A 14,415-nucleotide genomic window follows, 5' to 3' on the forward strand; every position below is an offset into this window, starting at 1 on the left:
TCGCCGACCCCGAGCCTCCTCAGCCCCCGCCCAACGCGATCGGGGCGCCACCGATTCGGGATGTTCTAATCTTAGCATTTCACCGGATTATTGTAGAAATCGGTACCTGAATTAGAGTAGAGAATATATAGTTCTATTACTCGAACTTGCGAGTGTAGGATCAAGTATTGGATACTCCGTAGAATGAAAAAGATTGAAGACAGCCTCATCGAGGCAAATTCATGTCCCACGATAGGCCGCAAAATCCCAGACACTCCGATCTACAATGCAAATCCTGATAACTATGTTGCATCATCAGGCAGACTAGCTGGGAACTGATTGAGCAGAGTATCCCACTCATTCCAATCAATCGGGCTGTCGCCAAGTAAGAATTCGAAACCGTCAGCCGGGTCAAACCGTGCCGTCGGAAAATCGTGTTCAGGCTGGTCTTGTGACGCCCCATTCTCAACAACTCCGATCTCCTCTAGAGGTTGTGATTGTGACTCATAAGTCCCAGTACCCTTTGCGCTGGCTAGCAATGTTGCAACAATTGTAGGACAAGGCGTTGGAGTGCGATGATGTTGGTTACACTCATCGATGTACGCCCGCCAAGCCTTGACAATCAAGGTTTGGATCGCTCTGTGGAGAGGTGTTTGGATGCCCTTGCTTTCTTGGAGATTGCGAGAATATACGTTGCCTATTAGATGCCAGACTTTGCTTTTCTCTTCGTGGTTGCGTCGATGTCGCATGTCCGAGAGCAGTAGGACGATGGCGTCCCAGGGTATGTGGTTCACCATGTGCCAGGAATATTTTTGAACAGCGGAACAGGTTTGAGCGTAATCGGCATGCTCTGTCATCTTCAGCGCGTGCTCGAATATGATGTCCTTCTCTGATTGGGGGATCCGAGTGGGATCGGGGTATTGGCGAGGATGATGGGCCATTAGTCGGGTGTAGTGTATAGCTGAACTTGCCATCATGGAAGTAGCGATGTGGAGAGGGATGGATGTATCACAATGGCGGAAGAATTTATCTTTCATGTGTGCTTCAAGCTCATCGATTGCTCTGTCCTTTTCATTGAGGGTCAGTGACGAGGCAGTGAGAAAATACCACGGACTAGTGTTGGTTCCTTCGGCTTCTTTTGACCAGCGATGAAGCCATTTTCCAAATGCACTGCGAGCTAGGCAGAATATCATTTCTGTTGCTCCTTCTTTTTCATATGCTGGCTCTGTCATGCGTGGATCAAGGTCACTATCGTTTGCGTTCATTGGTGGCTGTACGTCGATTGCTCCTGGTAGGGGCGTTGAGGCCACGCCACAGAACTGTGCAGATGTAGCGTCTATGATCATGAGCTGGAACCAGATGCGGCGACGTATCTCAGTGTCAAATACTGAGATGCCGTGACTAGATCCATCGCGATGGATTCCAATGCGCTGCGCAATCCGCGTTGCGATACCACATAGAGTCCAGATGGTATGCGGGTCCGAAAACGAACGCATGCATAGCTTTCAAGATGTTAGGCATAATTTGAAAAAGAAACGGGATCACATACTAGATAAAGCATAAACGCTTGAAGAACCATCGAGCTTGACGTGCGAAGGAGCGATGCATTCTTGAAGCCGAGTTGAGCTCCTCGTCTGCACTTTAATAGAAGGGCCTTTTTACTTTCTCCAAATGATTTTTCTACATCCGCTGCTTGCAAAGAAACCAATGCGATACAGTAGATGGAGAACATCAGTGCCTCTAGATCTTTATTTATGTTGGGAAGGTCACTCATCGCCTCCAGAATCTGTTGCTGCACGGTTGGGGCATGTACGATCTTGGTGAGAGGGTTCACATTCTCAAGAAATGCCTGCCACAGCTTGAAAATGTGCAAGGGACTCGGATGTAATCCAGTAAGGTTTTCCCTGGTCGTAGAGGTCAAGAGTAATATACTATCGCCGTCAACATCCTGAGCAGAGTCATCGGCGGCGCTATCCGATACATCACCCAGTACATCTGCGGCGTCTGGAAGCTATAAAAAGGTCAGGACTGATATCAGTCGATGTCCAATTCCACTCACCTCATTGCTAACACTCGTCCAGAGATTACTACACGCATATAATTGGTTAGTAAAGAGTCATACCCGATGCATATACCAACTCACGTGTCGAGATAGACAGAATTGCCATCTTTCATGATCATCCTCCCAGATCCACTTTTCTTGGTGTGATTTGTGGAAGCTTGGCCCATCTGCCCTCGGTTCGGAGTTGCAGAGCCACTACCGGGCTCCATGCGTCTAAGAGATTTCCCGCGTCCCTGAGACACGCTGCCTGTCTCTTCTCGCTTGCGACGGCGAGGAGGGGGTGGTGCCCGATAGATGCATTCTACATCCGCTTTTGCGCAATTCGAGCACGGGTCCTGTCGGTCACACTTGACTTTTCGGTTGTGACAGACCACACATGAATTCGATGTGGGTTGTCTTGATGGCGAATCTGCGCTCTGGTTCAAGGGGTCGGGGCCAACCATCACCATCACTGCAGCAGGGCCCTTGGAGCAATACTGCTAGAGACATGTAGCATTGAAGATATCTGTTGGGTGAATCACGTGGACTCCTGAGTCTTGATGGAATGTAATGCCGTGGAAGCTGTACAGCCCTGGAGACTCCGAGATCCTTCGACGTTGTAACGCGGAAACTTCCGCAGTCAATACGTTTCTGCCTTGAATACTAGGCGTCGTATTCGTGTCCACCATCAGTTAACGTTACCCACCAGGACATCATTCCAATCTCGCTTGTTTCAAATTTTGATTAATTTGCTCGTTATTCAGGGTTTGCACTTGGCGAGATACATAACTATATTTTAAAGTTCTTGTCTGGGCACTCTATTTGATCTCATGACTACGCCTCCACGGACATAGAATACGAGCACCCCAACAGGTTTTTCCCCCACATTGTGCGCCATCTTCTTGTTTCAGGTATTAAAGATATCCCAAGAAGTAGTTCAGGTAATTCCTCGGAGGTATTAGTCATGCCTCATTTTCTCGATCGAGTCCGAACAGTCCTCCGGAGAAGCAAACGGAACTCGATATCTGTGGGATCTAAGGAATCAATATGGAAACGACTTCCATCTGATGTCTTTGTTGCAATCGCAGCATCCTGCAGCATAAAGGACATTGGATCATTGTCTCTTACCAATCATTTACTGCATGATCGGGTTGCAAAGTTGGAATTTGCTATTGCCTGGGCATACATCCAACTTCGCAAGCAAAAGGGTTACCATGATCATCTGTGGGTGTATGGTAGCCTGTCGCCAGGAGATGACATTCACTTCATTTCCGAGCTATTCCCTCCACCGCCGCCAAAATATAGCTCTGGCATGGATCACGATAATGCAGGGTATTCTCTGGGATATCTTGGTGATTTGCATCGTTGTTGGGAAACCTGTCTCCGACTGTCTTATCATTTAGCGGATCATGTGGTCGAGCATCATCTAGAGACTGATCCGTTAGCTCGGCCCTTGTGGGCGTCTTCAAAGACAGAGAAGGAAGTTGTCTACACTAAAGCTGTGGCTTCGCTCCAAGCCAAGCTTTTGCATCCGATGTATGTACCCACCTGTGATCCTTGGCATACTTGTGCTAATCTAACGATTTCTTTAGAGCATACGCTATCTTCTTCCTTGAATCTTCTGCTTCACATTCAGATGACTCTGAAGATTCTGATAATCATTATCATCATCATCGCAGCCTGTCTTCATCGGTCCAAAGGCAACAATCAATCCTCCAAAAGGCGCCTTTCACAGATACTCAGATCTTACTGTCCACTCATCACTGCATGCAACTTCTATTCTCAACAATGCAGCGTCTGATGAGCCCGGAAATCCCTCATGCGACGTCAGAAAGCTGGGTCAGTCTACTTCTGACTACATCGACCATGGAAAGGATCGTTCAATTCTTCGTGTCAATAGCCAAAGACGACCAAAGAAAGCAAAAATGTCTGCATGACTCTACATGGTCACATAAGAAGGAGTTCCTACTGTCAATGCGACGTGATTTGAATGAGTACATGGCACATGAGAGCTATCATGGCGAACGACCACTCGAGCCGAAGTTGAATCACATCTGGTTCCATGCAGCACAAAGTGAGATGGGTAAGCGAGGGGCTATTCCACATACTGTTGAAGAAACGGAAGTACATGTTCTGCATGGTTCTGTTGTGAAATTAGAATGTACTTACTGTTATGATGCTTATGATGAATAAGTTGGGTACTATGATGAAATCATATCAATACATTCCAAGACATATGATTTCAATAATGTCAATCATCGATTATCGTTGCGATAAAATTCGCGGGGTTAAAGGGTACTGATTGAAGTGTTTGTCACTTTGTTGCTGCTTCACTAAACCGACTTCTGAGTGATGGGGTCTACTTCGTTAATCAGCTCGAACGAATTTCTTCATCGCTATATTTTCCTTTGCTGTTTAGATTGATCCAGCGTTTATAGCTATATGTGAAGCAGCATATAAGCATTCAAAATGCCATCCACACTGATATATGTCCAAAATACGCTAACCGCTTACGTTCGGCACCCGGCATTTCGGGTTCCGAATAGGCGACATCCGAAAGATAAGGGTCAACTTGCCACCGTCTGCGCGAGTAGTTACTTGTCATTTCAATAATCCGAACTTCCGAGTCGAAATTCCAGAATGTCTGCAGTAAGTTCATCGGCCTTGCAATAATGGCAGCTATATCCGGACGATTGTCTAACAATTGACTAGTGCGATCTATGTCATACTCGAAAGGTAACAACCTGGAAGCTCGAACATTATGTCATTCTACAGAAACTCACAGGTGATAAATCAAGGTCAAATGCGATCGCCTAGATCCTTGCATGAACTGTGTCGATGCAAGCGCAGAATGTCGTCGTCAACGTCAGGCACGAGTTCATAGACCGCGAGTCTCGCGGTATGTAAACCTCCTTTCAGCTTTTCCGTAGAGGAGTACTGATACAAACCAGTATAGAAGCCTTAACTGAGCGACTGGCGAAGCTCGAAGAATCAAGCGCTAAAGATGTACCAAACTTCCCAGCAAGCAACCATGCTACTAGTAGTACATCTTCATCGCCTCGAGTCAATTCTATAAGTAGCATCGAGCTTACCACCAACAGAGCTGTGGAGCCAGCAAAGGGTGAAAAGAAGCGACCTGTACTATCTGAGCAGCAAGAGACAACTCAATTTGTGCCACCAGCAAGCAAACGCCGCAAGTCACAGAGCGTGTTACAGCAAAAAACCCACCATGAAACTCATTCTCCAGGTTCAACACACCACGCCAGCGAAGCTCGAGAATATATCGAGCACGAGCTCCAATGCAACCCAGCTCTATCAAAAGATCGAAGAACAGCACTCGAGTCAGCGCAGAAATTTGTTGGCCAGCTATCGAACCCAACCCTGCACTGGGAAGAGACAGGGGCTATGGATGATATGACCATAGAAGAAAATCTAGAAGAGCCAATCCTTACCCCGGAGCTACTTTACATGATGCTACCAGGTTAGTCGGCAAGCAGACACGACTGTGCAGCACTGACATTTCCGTAGGGCCCGACAAACAGACCACCTCTCAAGGAACAGTTTCATGGCCAGATCATATCTCCGATAAGATCCTGGAGCGGATGGGGCTTGCTATCATTGAGGGAAGTGAATGTGAGCAAGTACTCCAACATTATCGAATCAATGTCTGGATCAAGGCTATGGGCATAATATCAAAATTGGCCCCGTTGATCGCGAGCGAGCCATTAAAAGTTCATTTTCGAAGACTGAAAAAGAGGTATGAGGCAGCTGCGTTGGAATTACTGAATCAAATTCCCCTGGCCGCTGCGCCTAGCCTTCTTTTACTGCAATCTTTGATGTCTGCAGTATGTTTCCTTCTTTGCCTCCCGGGTTACAAACATTGCGCTGACTGTGACAGACACGTTTGATGCAGTACCTGGGAAACATGTCACGCTGCTGGATGTTCACGTCATTGGCTTCACGAGTTATTGTCTCTCTGAACTACCATAACATCACCGATTCCAATCCTCGAAGCGAAATTGAAGAAAGTGTTCATGCTTGTGTCTACACGTGCTACTACTTCGATAAAACCCTCAGTTTACTGCTTCTCCGGCCGCCATCATTGCCTGATCTCAAAGTTAAAGCAACAGAATTGATCCATATTGACCCGGATCTACCGACATTCGCTATGATCACAGGGATAGTCGAATATGCAGAATTGAAACACACTTTGTTAGGTATACTTCTTGATCCCAAGGCGATTGAGGATAGCGAGAAGGCCAAGATATTATCTGACCTGGTATCACGGGCACATATAATTCACTCTAATATGCAAACGGTAAGTCACTAACACCATTTTGAAAGGTTATGGCTAATGTGCATGGCCGGTTAAAGTATCGCCGTATCCAAGAACAGGATTTCCCACAATCATGGGGAAATCTGCACCGTGAATGGCTATCAATGGATTTCAATTACTACTCAGTATTAACGACAATAATCCAAGCACGCTCTTCGGTCCTGAAATCCCGCCTAGTGTGCGAGAACTGTCTATATACAGCCCGAGAATCCCTCACCACCCTGCGAGCGCTACAGGAGGCATTTTCAAGCCAATTCAATTCTATTGACTCTTATCCATATTTCCTTACTTGGTACGCCTGTTATTACACCCTCAATCCATAAAACTACCAAGCTAATGCAGATTTACAGGACGATGCTCCTATTCCCCCTAGCACCATTCTTCGTCCTATTCTGCAACGTAATCGCGACATCAAACGAGAAAGACTTTACAATGATCAAAACTATAACCGACGATCTACACCAATTCGCCGAGGCGAATGCGTCAATTGGGAAGCTGTATAAGCTTTTCGCCAAGTTCCTTGATTTATGTGCACCGCTTATCAAAAGGAATCTTGAACACGCTCGCTCAGAACTACCGGCTGTTGCGGAGAACGTAGCTGGTATGCCTGAGGGGCACCGGGTTGACAGTCAGGATGATGTGTTTGGTCGCGCTGCTGCTGAGGCTATGGTTGATCTTCAGTCTGCTCATGTCTCGGGGGTGCAACCTCATGCGCCGAGATCTGAGGGGTGGGATGATAGTCTTGTTTGGGAGTTGTTTAATAATCAGCCTTCGTTGGGATGGGCGGAGTCGGAGCTTTGGGATGCGATGGCGCAGTTCGATTGATAATATGGCAATATAAAGTAGAGTGTTTTAGATCATATGTTTACGACAAAGGATAAAAGCTCAGAGAATGGTTCATGGCATTTATCTCATGGATGGATTGAATTGATTAGTACATGAGGTATATTTACTCGTGCAACCTTCGGGGACACAGTCCCAAGTAGGGAAAAAAAAAAGGAATGAGTGTGATGGTCTAAACATCCCAGAGTCTAGCCAGTGACAAATGACAATGCTCAGCGAGTGCGGTCATGCAGAAGGCCCATGATCTGTGAAAAACGTGGGTCGAGTATTATAATACAATATGAAGAAGGGGGGTTGTTTTCATGTCTATCATGAAATCAGGACCCAGAGGAGGAAGAAAATCTAGAGTGACAGTCAGTAACTATCGGGAAAATGGGAATTTAGCGAGAGGACATACCATCAAAATACCAAACATCTTAGCAATGAGCCAGCGATTGCCGGAGACACGCGTCCAATACTTCATTAGTTCACGCTGGGCGCCTTGAACATTATCCACGACATCTTCGGTGTTGGCATCAATACGTTGAATCATTTCTGATTGTTCGCTGACCATCTGCGCCAATTGGCCGAAGATACCTCCCAGTTCACTAATGGTTCGCTCAATAGCCTCGATGGCTTCGCCTCGTGCTTGGACGTATGTGTTGCTTGATTCTCCTTCTTCCATGACCATCAACTGTTGATCAGATTGGAATGAGGGGCGTCCTAGAGGGGAGGGGTTTTGCGGCTCAAGGGTCAAAATATCAGATGAGTTGCCCTGATATCCTGGTTGAGGTGTTCGTCGTCCGGATGTGTTGTACAGCGGAGAATCCGAGCGCTGCGCATCAAGGGCGGTTTGTGACTTGGAGGATACCGAGGACACAAAGTTCTCAGTTCGTGTTCGGGATGCTTGGATATTCTTTGTGCGGACCTCGAGCACCTCCTTAAAGCTGGCTCCTACATCGGCCAGCTTTCCTTGTAGCATGACGACGACCTGAAATACCTATAAGTAACCGCCTATACGCGTCCGTTGTCTCACTTACGTTGTCGTTGTGCTCTCCTTCCTGATCCATCTTCGAACGGCTGGACTTGGGGTGCTGCGCGTGGGTAAGCGCCTGAAGCGAAGCAATACTTTGGTTCAATGCAGCCAGGTCTTGCTTAATGACATAAGTCAATTCGGAGATCTCGACTGGACGGTCGTCGAAGAGTGTTTTCCGTTTCGCCACTAAACCCCAACATTAGTATTGCACCAAGACAGAAGATCGCGACGGTACTCACGCTCAGCCAGTCGCTGAAGCTTTGCCATTGTTCCTGTGATGCCTCTGCCAATATCACGGGCTCTCCGTGCGAACTCCGACCTTGCTGCCTTGGCATCCTGTGCGCCAGAGGGCGAAGGATCGGCCTGTCGCCTTTGCGCATCTGTTAGTAATGCCTGGCGCTGTGAACCCACTTTCGAGGTCCCCATGCGCTTCTGGGCCTGGCCCAGGATGGCGCTGAATTCGCTAGTGCGATCTTGTATCGACGGACCGGCCATTTTGCGAGGCGGAAGGAGGCGTCTAAAGACTTGATCTGGAACGAAGGCAAATATGGAGCTCAAACAGTAGCTGGTGCCAAGTACAGAGCCCGATCAATGCGCGTTTCAATGGAGAGGCCGGATTCGGTCTCGAAGTGAAGTTGAACTGATCTATCTGCAATCGATAAGGGGCGAATGTGAAAGGCGAAGACGAGTTCAGTTGCAGGTAGCTCCAAAATGAGAAGAAGGAGAGACAAAAAAGCAAAGGGCAAATCGACTCCTAGGCAAATGAGATGAAGAGTGAATGTATGTTAACTTGCCCGTTGGTCCACGTACCCAAATCGGAAACGTCAACGTCACGTGCCCCGCACCGCCACAGCTTCACAGATCTTGAATCAGGGGACATACATGTGAATGCGTCTCTTTTATTTACTACTGTTATTGTCGCTATAGTTGCGCAATTACCCCCGTTCTTTTTTTTTCTTTTTTTTTTTTTTTTTTTGTGCATACACGTCATCTCTGTACAATCTTGTTTCAAGTTCATTCCTCCACCTAACGCTGATCGCCGCCTTGCCCAACGCAGGCCAAATCGCCACCTTTGTCCTCCCATACTCTCGCTGGTGTTGTCGGACAGACCTCAGGGACTCCAACATAGTGCTGTTCCTGTCCCTATTTTACCCCCGAAAGAATTTGTGTGCGCTTGCGCCGACCTCGTGGAAACCACCAGGCAGCAGCCGATGCTGGTAATCGAGCTCGCCCCCATTCTTTGACACTTCGACTCTCCTTATGGCCGACCCTACTCAATCGCATGGGTTTGGAGCCCAACGGTAAGTTCAGTCTCGAGCTTCAGTCGTACAAATGCTGAGACATACTTCAGGCCTTCCCCCCCAAACAATGTCCGCAGTCCCCTATCCCCAGGCAGCGGTAGCGGCGCGGGTACCCCGATCTCATTCCAACCGAACGTCAATCGCTCCAAAACGAAACGATGGGTCGAGGCCAGACAATACTCCTATGACGGTGGCGACTGGGGCTCCGACGAGGAGGAGGAAGAAGAGGAGGAGGCCCCGCCGCCGGTACCTCGGCCTCCTTATGCCTCCCACAATACTGGTAGTTCGTCCGAGTTGAGCTCGAGACGTCTATCTAGTCACATTGGAGCTGATGATTCTGCTGCAGCTGATAGCCGAGGCAGAAATCCTAGCGTAGATCAAAAGACCCTGCCTTTTGTCAGACCGGCTGATCTTTATAAACGAATGCGCGAGGAGAAAGCAGCTCAGGGCGAAGCTCCCAGCCCACAGGTATCTTCGTCTTTGGCTGATGATAGTCGCAAGCTCGACGGATCTGGGCTGTCGCAAACACAGTCGGCAAGCCCCTCCATGGGTTTGCCAGAAGTGAAGCGTATGTCTGGCTTTGGGACCGATTTCCTAGGCAGCACAGAACCCAGCCTGCCCAAGGACGCAAGCTCCGAGCCCCAGTCCCAATTTCAGGAACCCCCACTGCAGCATAAAACTTCATCTGGATTCCAATCAGTGGTCCACCAGGCCTTCGATGTCCCAGAAACCCCTCAATCCATTGGCAGTGTTGAGCGGACCAACAGCGACGGCACTTCCGTGATCTCCCCAATCATGATTGGTCGTAACACCAACGAAGACAGAACACCAACGATTCACGAGGAGCCTCATGAGACTGAGAAGGAGGCTACCCCTGATGGTCCCGTGTTCAAACCAGGTCACCGCCGAGACCTGAGCCTTCCTGATCGGGACAACAGTCCATCTCGCAAACCGCAGGTCGACGAAACTCCCACTGGCCAGACAGCTTTGTCTTCTGTTCATCAACAACTCCAGATTTCCCCAGAATCAACCACCTCTCCCGCCTTTTCCCAAGATCCAGCAATGCAGCAATACACGAGCGATGGCCAGGACTTACCTGCCCCTCTCAAGTTCGGCAGTGCATCGGGCCCTGACAGCTATCGTGGCGACATCCCGACGATTGTCGGAGCCGGAACTTCGCCAGAGGATGGAGACAACGATCGCCTGAGAGAAGAAATTATCCGCTCTTTGAGCCGGGAAACCACCCCATCTGCGGATCCGGAACCAAGCAACCAACCCCCGTCGCACCCGCCCACCGAGTCTATTCCTCATCAATTTGAGAAATATTGGGGTGGCCAAACCGGACCAAGCCAGGAGCATAATCCTAAGGCTTTGGTGTCGGGAACTCTTCCAGATCTTCCAGACCGGATCGAGCCACATCCTTTGGCGTCTAGAGACCCATATGCAGATGGTCCCGATCTAGCTAATTCCTCCTCAACAATTGTCGATCAACCGAGAAAGAAGCTCGGAAGACGCTTTTCCTGGGAATCGTCGGATACAGAGGAACCTGAAGCTCAACCTCAAATGCCCGGCAGCTATGCCTCTCCCCCGCTGGATACACCACTTGCTACCCAAGAGCCTGAACTTCTTGCCGAAGACGTGCCGCCTGCGGCATCTGAAACGGCGCCGCATGACTACTTTTCATCTGACAATGAGGGCTCGGATGCTCCCCGTACCGAAAAGCCTCGGCTTTCAATTATTCCTCCTGTGCCTGAAAATATATCACCCCCCGAGCAAGTAATTGGGCCAGAGCCTACCCCACCACAACCTCAAGCTCCCTTGAATGTTGGGGGCTCTTCTCTGGATGAGTCTAAGCTTCTCGGCTTCCGCGATATTCTTGGTATCACATCTGTGGACCAGCGTATCAAGTCTTTCGAGCACACCCGGGACCAATTTTCAACTCTTGACTCTGGCTTGAACCACTGGCTCCAGTTCATGGTTCATGAGCACCCCGAACATGCCGACGTGGTCGAACAGAGCCAGAGTATGTCTGATCTTCCGCGCGCTTCGCCTTCCAGAAGCAGATTCCCCAAACTGACCTCCCTCGGCAATCTCGGGTCGACCTTGAATTTGAATGACGGCACACCAACTAGCGCCACACACATCAGGCGCCCATCGGGCCATCTTGGCACTGTTATGAACAAGCAAAACGTCGGAGAGCGAGGCAAGGAATTCCTCCACACTGCGGGGGCGTTTAGTGGCAAAGCAAGCGGAGCTGCCAAGGGCCTGTTTGCCAAAGGCAGAAGCAAATTCCGACCCAGTGGAGGTTCTGACAAGGTAGATACCTGATTTTTTTTTTCTTATGAGGCTATTCATTGGGGGTTCGCACGGTAGTGCCCGTCGCTTTAATGTCTCCCTTTAATTCTGCACTATTTCCTTTCCTGGATACCACGATGTAATTTCGAGCACTTTGCATTGAGCTCTAGAATGCGACACGATTGATGCATCTGACCTTACAATTCAACACCCCCCAATATGTTTTTGTTCTGATGTTGGTAATGCTGTAGGGTCAATCAACACCGACTGCTCCTCGCCGCAGCTTTCAGTTCTCCGTGCCATCAGGCTCGGGTGAAACTGGTAAACCTCGCCGCAATTCTGCCTCGTTTGGGAGCCTGCCTATCTTCAAGTTTGGAAGAATCAGGCCTGGCGCTGAATCTGCGACAGCATTGGCCGATTCTGCTCTAGATGCTTCACAGACCGAAGAGAACATTCGGAAACGTGCCCGAGTGACCCAATCGGGGGATTATCCTCTGTCGCACAGCGTCGACGCAGGCGTGCAACCTCAGTCATCTTCTAACGGAGTTTTGCCTCAGAACGATCCATCTCGAAAGTCTAACTACGCTGGCGAGTTCGAGCAGGAAGTCATAGCCGCCCTTGGTCTTTCGCCTACAGCCTCTGATCAAGAGCCAAGTACTTCAACGGCATTGGGAACGATCCAGACTAACGGTGAGAAGAGGAAGTCTACACAGGGACTATCACAGCCACAGAAACCCGCGCCTATTGAGCAAACCGCTGCTAAAAAGCCTACGAAGACGACTACATCGAAGAGTTTACCGATGGTCCCCCATGAGCCTTTTATGGTCCCTCTTCCGGACTCGAATGATTTTGGGGATGCACCTAGTCAGAGCGTGCCACAGATCATTGCCCCGACAATCCGTCCAGTGTACGACGAGAGCATCAAGGCTCCAGGATCTCCTCCTCAAAAGGACAACAGGCTTGCACCTGATGCGGTATCCCAACGTCAGCCATCGGTCTCGACACTTGGACCTGACGAGCAACATCAACGGACATCTCAGGAGAATGATCTCGATAGAGAACCTCCATCTCCCCTGGATCCTTCTGGTAAAGATGTTAGTGGTGCTCATAATACGGTCATCTCCCTGGAAAGAGCCCAAGAGAGTGGGTTTGACAACCCTGTTCCATCTGCTGAGGGTGATAACCAAGCCGTTGAGCCTTTCTATTCCTCGGAAAATCCAAGTTCTGCTCAGATCCTCGAATCTAAGAGAAAGTCCATCAGCGGTCTTCCGCCTTCTATCCCAGGAGTGCAAAGCCCCCTCAGAAACGAAGTCAGTTACTCGCCAGGGACTCGGAGCAGCATGCTCAGCTTTGGCAGCTTTGGCAGACAAAGTGGTAACGGTAAAGGAACTCGCCCTTCTACACCCGCCAACGGTTTATCGCAGACTTCGGAATCGAGCTCTCCGGTGCAAAATGAAGAGTCTGCAATTGGAAAGTTGAAAAGCTTCGGGAGGCGACGACGCGCCTCAGTGGGAGATCTCTTGTCTGGGATTCAAGTTCAAGGGATCCAAGGTCAACCTGGAGGGCAGCGGAAACGGGCGCTTAGCAGGCTTAGTGTATGTTGTCTGTATATCTATTTTTAACTTGCTTTTCTAACTTGAGCAGGGCCTTTTCAGCCGTCAAGATGCTGAGGGCCCCGGGAGGAAGTCATCCGACCTGATTAGGACCGTCTCACAGCCGTTAGACAAGGATCTACCTTCGTTCCCACCGGCAAACAGCAATACGGAGAAGACCTCGTCTACCGCGGACGAGAAACCACCAGTACTCGAAGATCCGTCCATTCAGAAGCCTCTACCTACTGAGCCTCCTGATTCAACAATCCCACCACCTCCACCTCCAAGTGAGGCAAAGCCTTCACCTCGTAATAATCGCCAGCGTGCTAGCATCTCACTGCCACCCAGTACTTCAACCAACTCCTTTGGCGCAGGTCGATTCTACTCGCAGTTCCAGTCGGGGACTATGAACGAAACCCCCATTGGTTCTCACCATACCAGGACACTGAGTCAGCCTCTGCCAGGCCAGTCTCGCTCGCCATCTCCGATGTCAATCAATGAGGGCAGAGCTATGAAGCCACTGTCCCCGCTTGAGGAGCTGCAAGATTTCCAGATCCAGAAGTTGGAGCAGCAAAAGCAGGCGAAGCATGAAGCACGAGACCCCGATGAAAATCAAGAGGCGCCGCTTGGGGTATTGAGCGAGAAGGAAGAGCAGGAAGAGGAGGAAGAGGAAGGAGATCGGTACGAGCTTTCTACCGAGACAGCTCGGTGCGAACAACCACAGCACGGTCTCAACCCACAGCTCAGCGTGCGATCCCGTAAACCGGTTGGAGATGACTCTACCAACTTGACCCCTGGGCACTTGGCACCACGCAATATTGCCGTCTCGAACGCGTCTGCGGTCTCATCCATCCACCCCCATCGCAGCGAAGGCGAAGCTCGGATGGTGAATGATCCCCCTCAGCCTGTAGAACTTGCTGTTACTGGTGATGACAGTAGTGAAGAAATTGTCATGTCTCCCACTGCTTACCCGGGGCAGGAGTGGACGCCGATGCATTGGTAAATGTTTTATT

General features: G+C 49.5%; 5 protein-coding genes across 5 annotated transcripts; 3 read left to right on the top strand and 2 right to left on the bottom strand.

Annotated features, from left to right (window-relative positions):
• Window positions 1–281: 281 nt before the first annotated feature.
• N7508_005388 (Zn(II)2Cys6 transcription factor) lies at window positions 282–2,490 on the bottom strand (the record flags this gene model as incomplete). The annotated part of the gene is made up of 4 exons (XM_058463454.1): window positions 282–1,481; window positions 1,529–1,990; window positions 2,039–2,066; window positions 2,123–2,490. The coding sequence occupies 4 exons, from the start codon at window positions 2,488–2,490 to the stop codon at window positions 282–284; spliced, it is 2,058 nt and encodes a 685-aa protein (XP_058319932.1).
• A 494-nt stretch (window positions 2,491–2,984) lies between these two features.
• N7508_005389 (uncharacterized protein) lies at window positions 2,985–4,213 on the top strand (the record flags this gene model as incomplete). The annotated part of the gene is made up of 2 exons (XM_058463455.1): window positions 2,985–3,556; window positions 3,613–4,213. 2 exons carry the CDS (start codon window positions 2,985–2,987, stop codon window positions 4,211–4,213), a joined length of 1,173 nt encoding a protein of 390 aa, XP_058319933.1.
• A 645-nt stretch (window positions 4,214–4,858) lies between these two features.
• N7508_005390 (transcription factor domain-containing protein) lies at window positions 4,859–7,181 on the top strand (the record flags this gene model as incomplete). The annotated part of the gene is made up of 6 exons (XM_058463456.1): window positions 4,859–4,919; window positions 4,977–5,501; window positions 5,549–5,865; window positions 5,919–6,338; window positions 6,365–6,648; window positions 6,707–7,181. The coding sequence occupies 6 exons, from the start codon at window positions 4,859–4,861 to the stop codon at window positions 7,179–7,181; spliced, it is 2,082 nt and encodes a 693-aa protein (XP_058319934.1).
• Window positions 7,182–7,508: 327 nt separating this feature from the next.
• Window positions 7,509–8,709, bottom strand: N7508_005391 (t-SNARE syntaxin; the record flags this gene model as incomplete). The annotated part of the gene is made up of 4 exons (XM_058463457.1): window positions 7,509–7,541; window positions 7,597–8,169; window positions 8,219–8,400; window positions 8,454–8,709. The coding sequence occupies 4 exons, from the start codon at window positions 8,707–8,709 to the stop codon at window positions 7,509–7,511; spliced, it is 1,044 nt and encodes a 347-aa protein (XP_058319935.1).
• Window positions 8,710–9,474: 765 nt separating this feature from the next.
• Window positions 9,475–14,405, top strand: N7508_005392 (uncharacterized protein; the record flags this gene model as incomplete). The annotated part of the gene is made up of 4 exons (XM_058463458.1): window positions 9,475–9,515; window positions 9,566–11,831; window positions 12,062–13,405; window positions 13,455–14,405. 4 exons carry the CDS (start codon window positions 9,475–9,477, stop codon window positions 14,403–14,405), a joined length of 4,602 nt encoding a protein of 1,533 aa, XP_058319936.1.
• Between the last annotated feature and the right edge of the window lie 10 nt (window positions 14,406–14,415).

This window comes from Penicillium antarcticum (genome assembly GCF_028974205.1).
Source record: "Penicillium antarcticum strain IBT 31339 chromosome Unknown utg000005l_segment0_segment0, whole genome shotgun sequence".
Classification (NCBI taxonomy): Eukaryota; Fungi; Ascomycota; class Eurotiomycetes; order Eurotiales; family Aspergillaceae; genus Penicillium; species Penicillium antarcticum.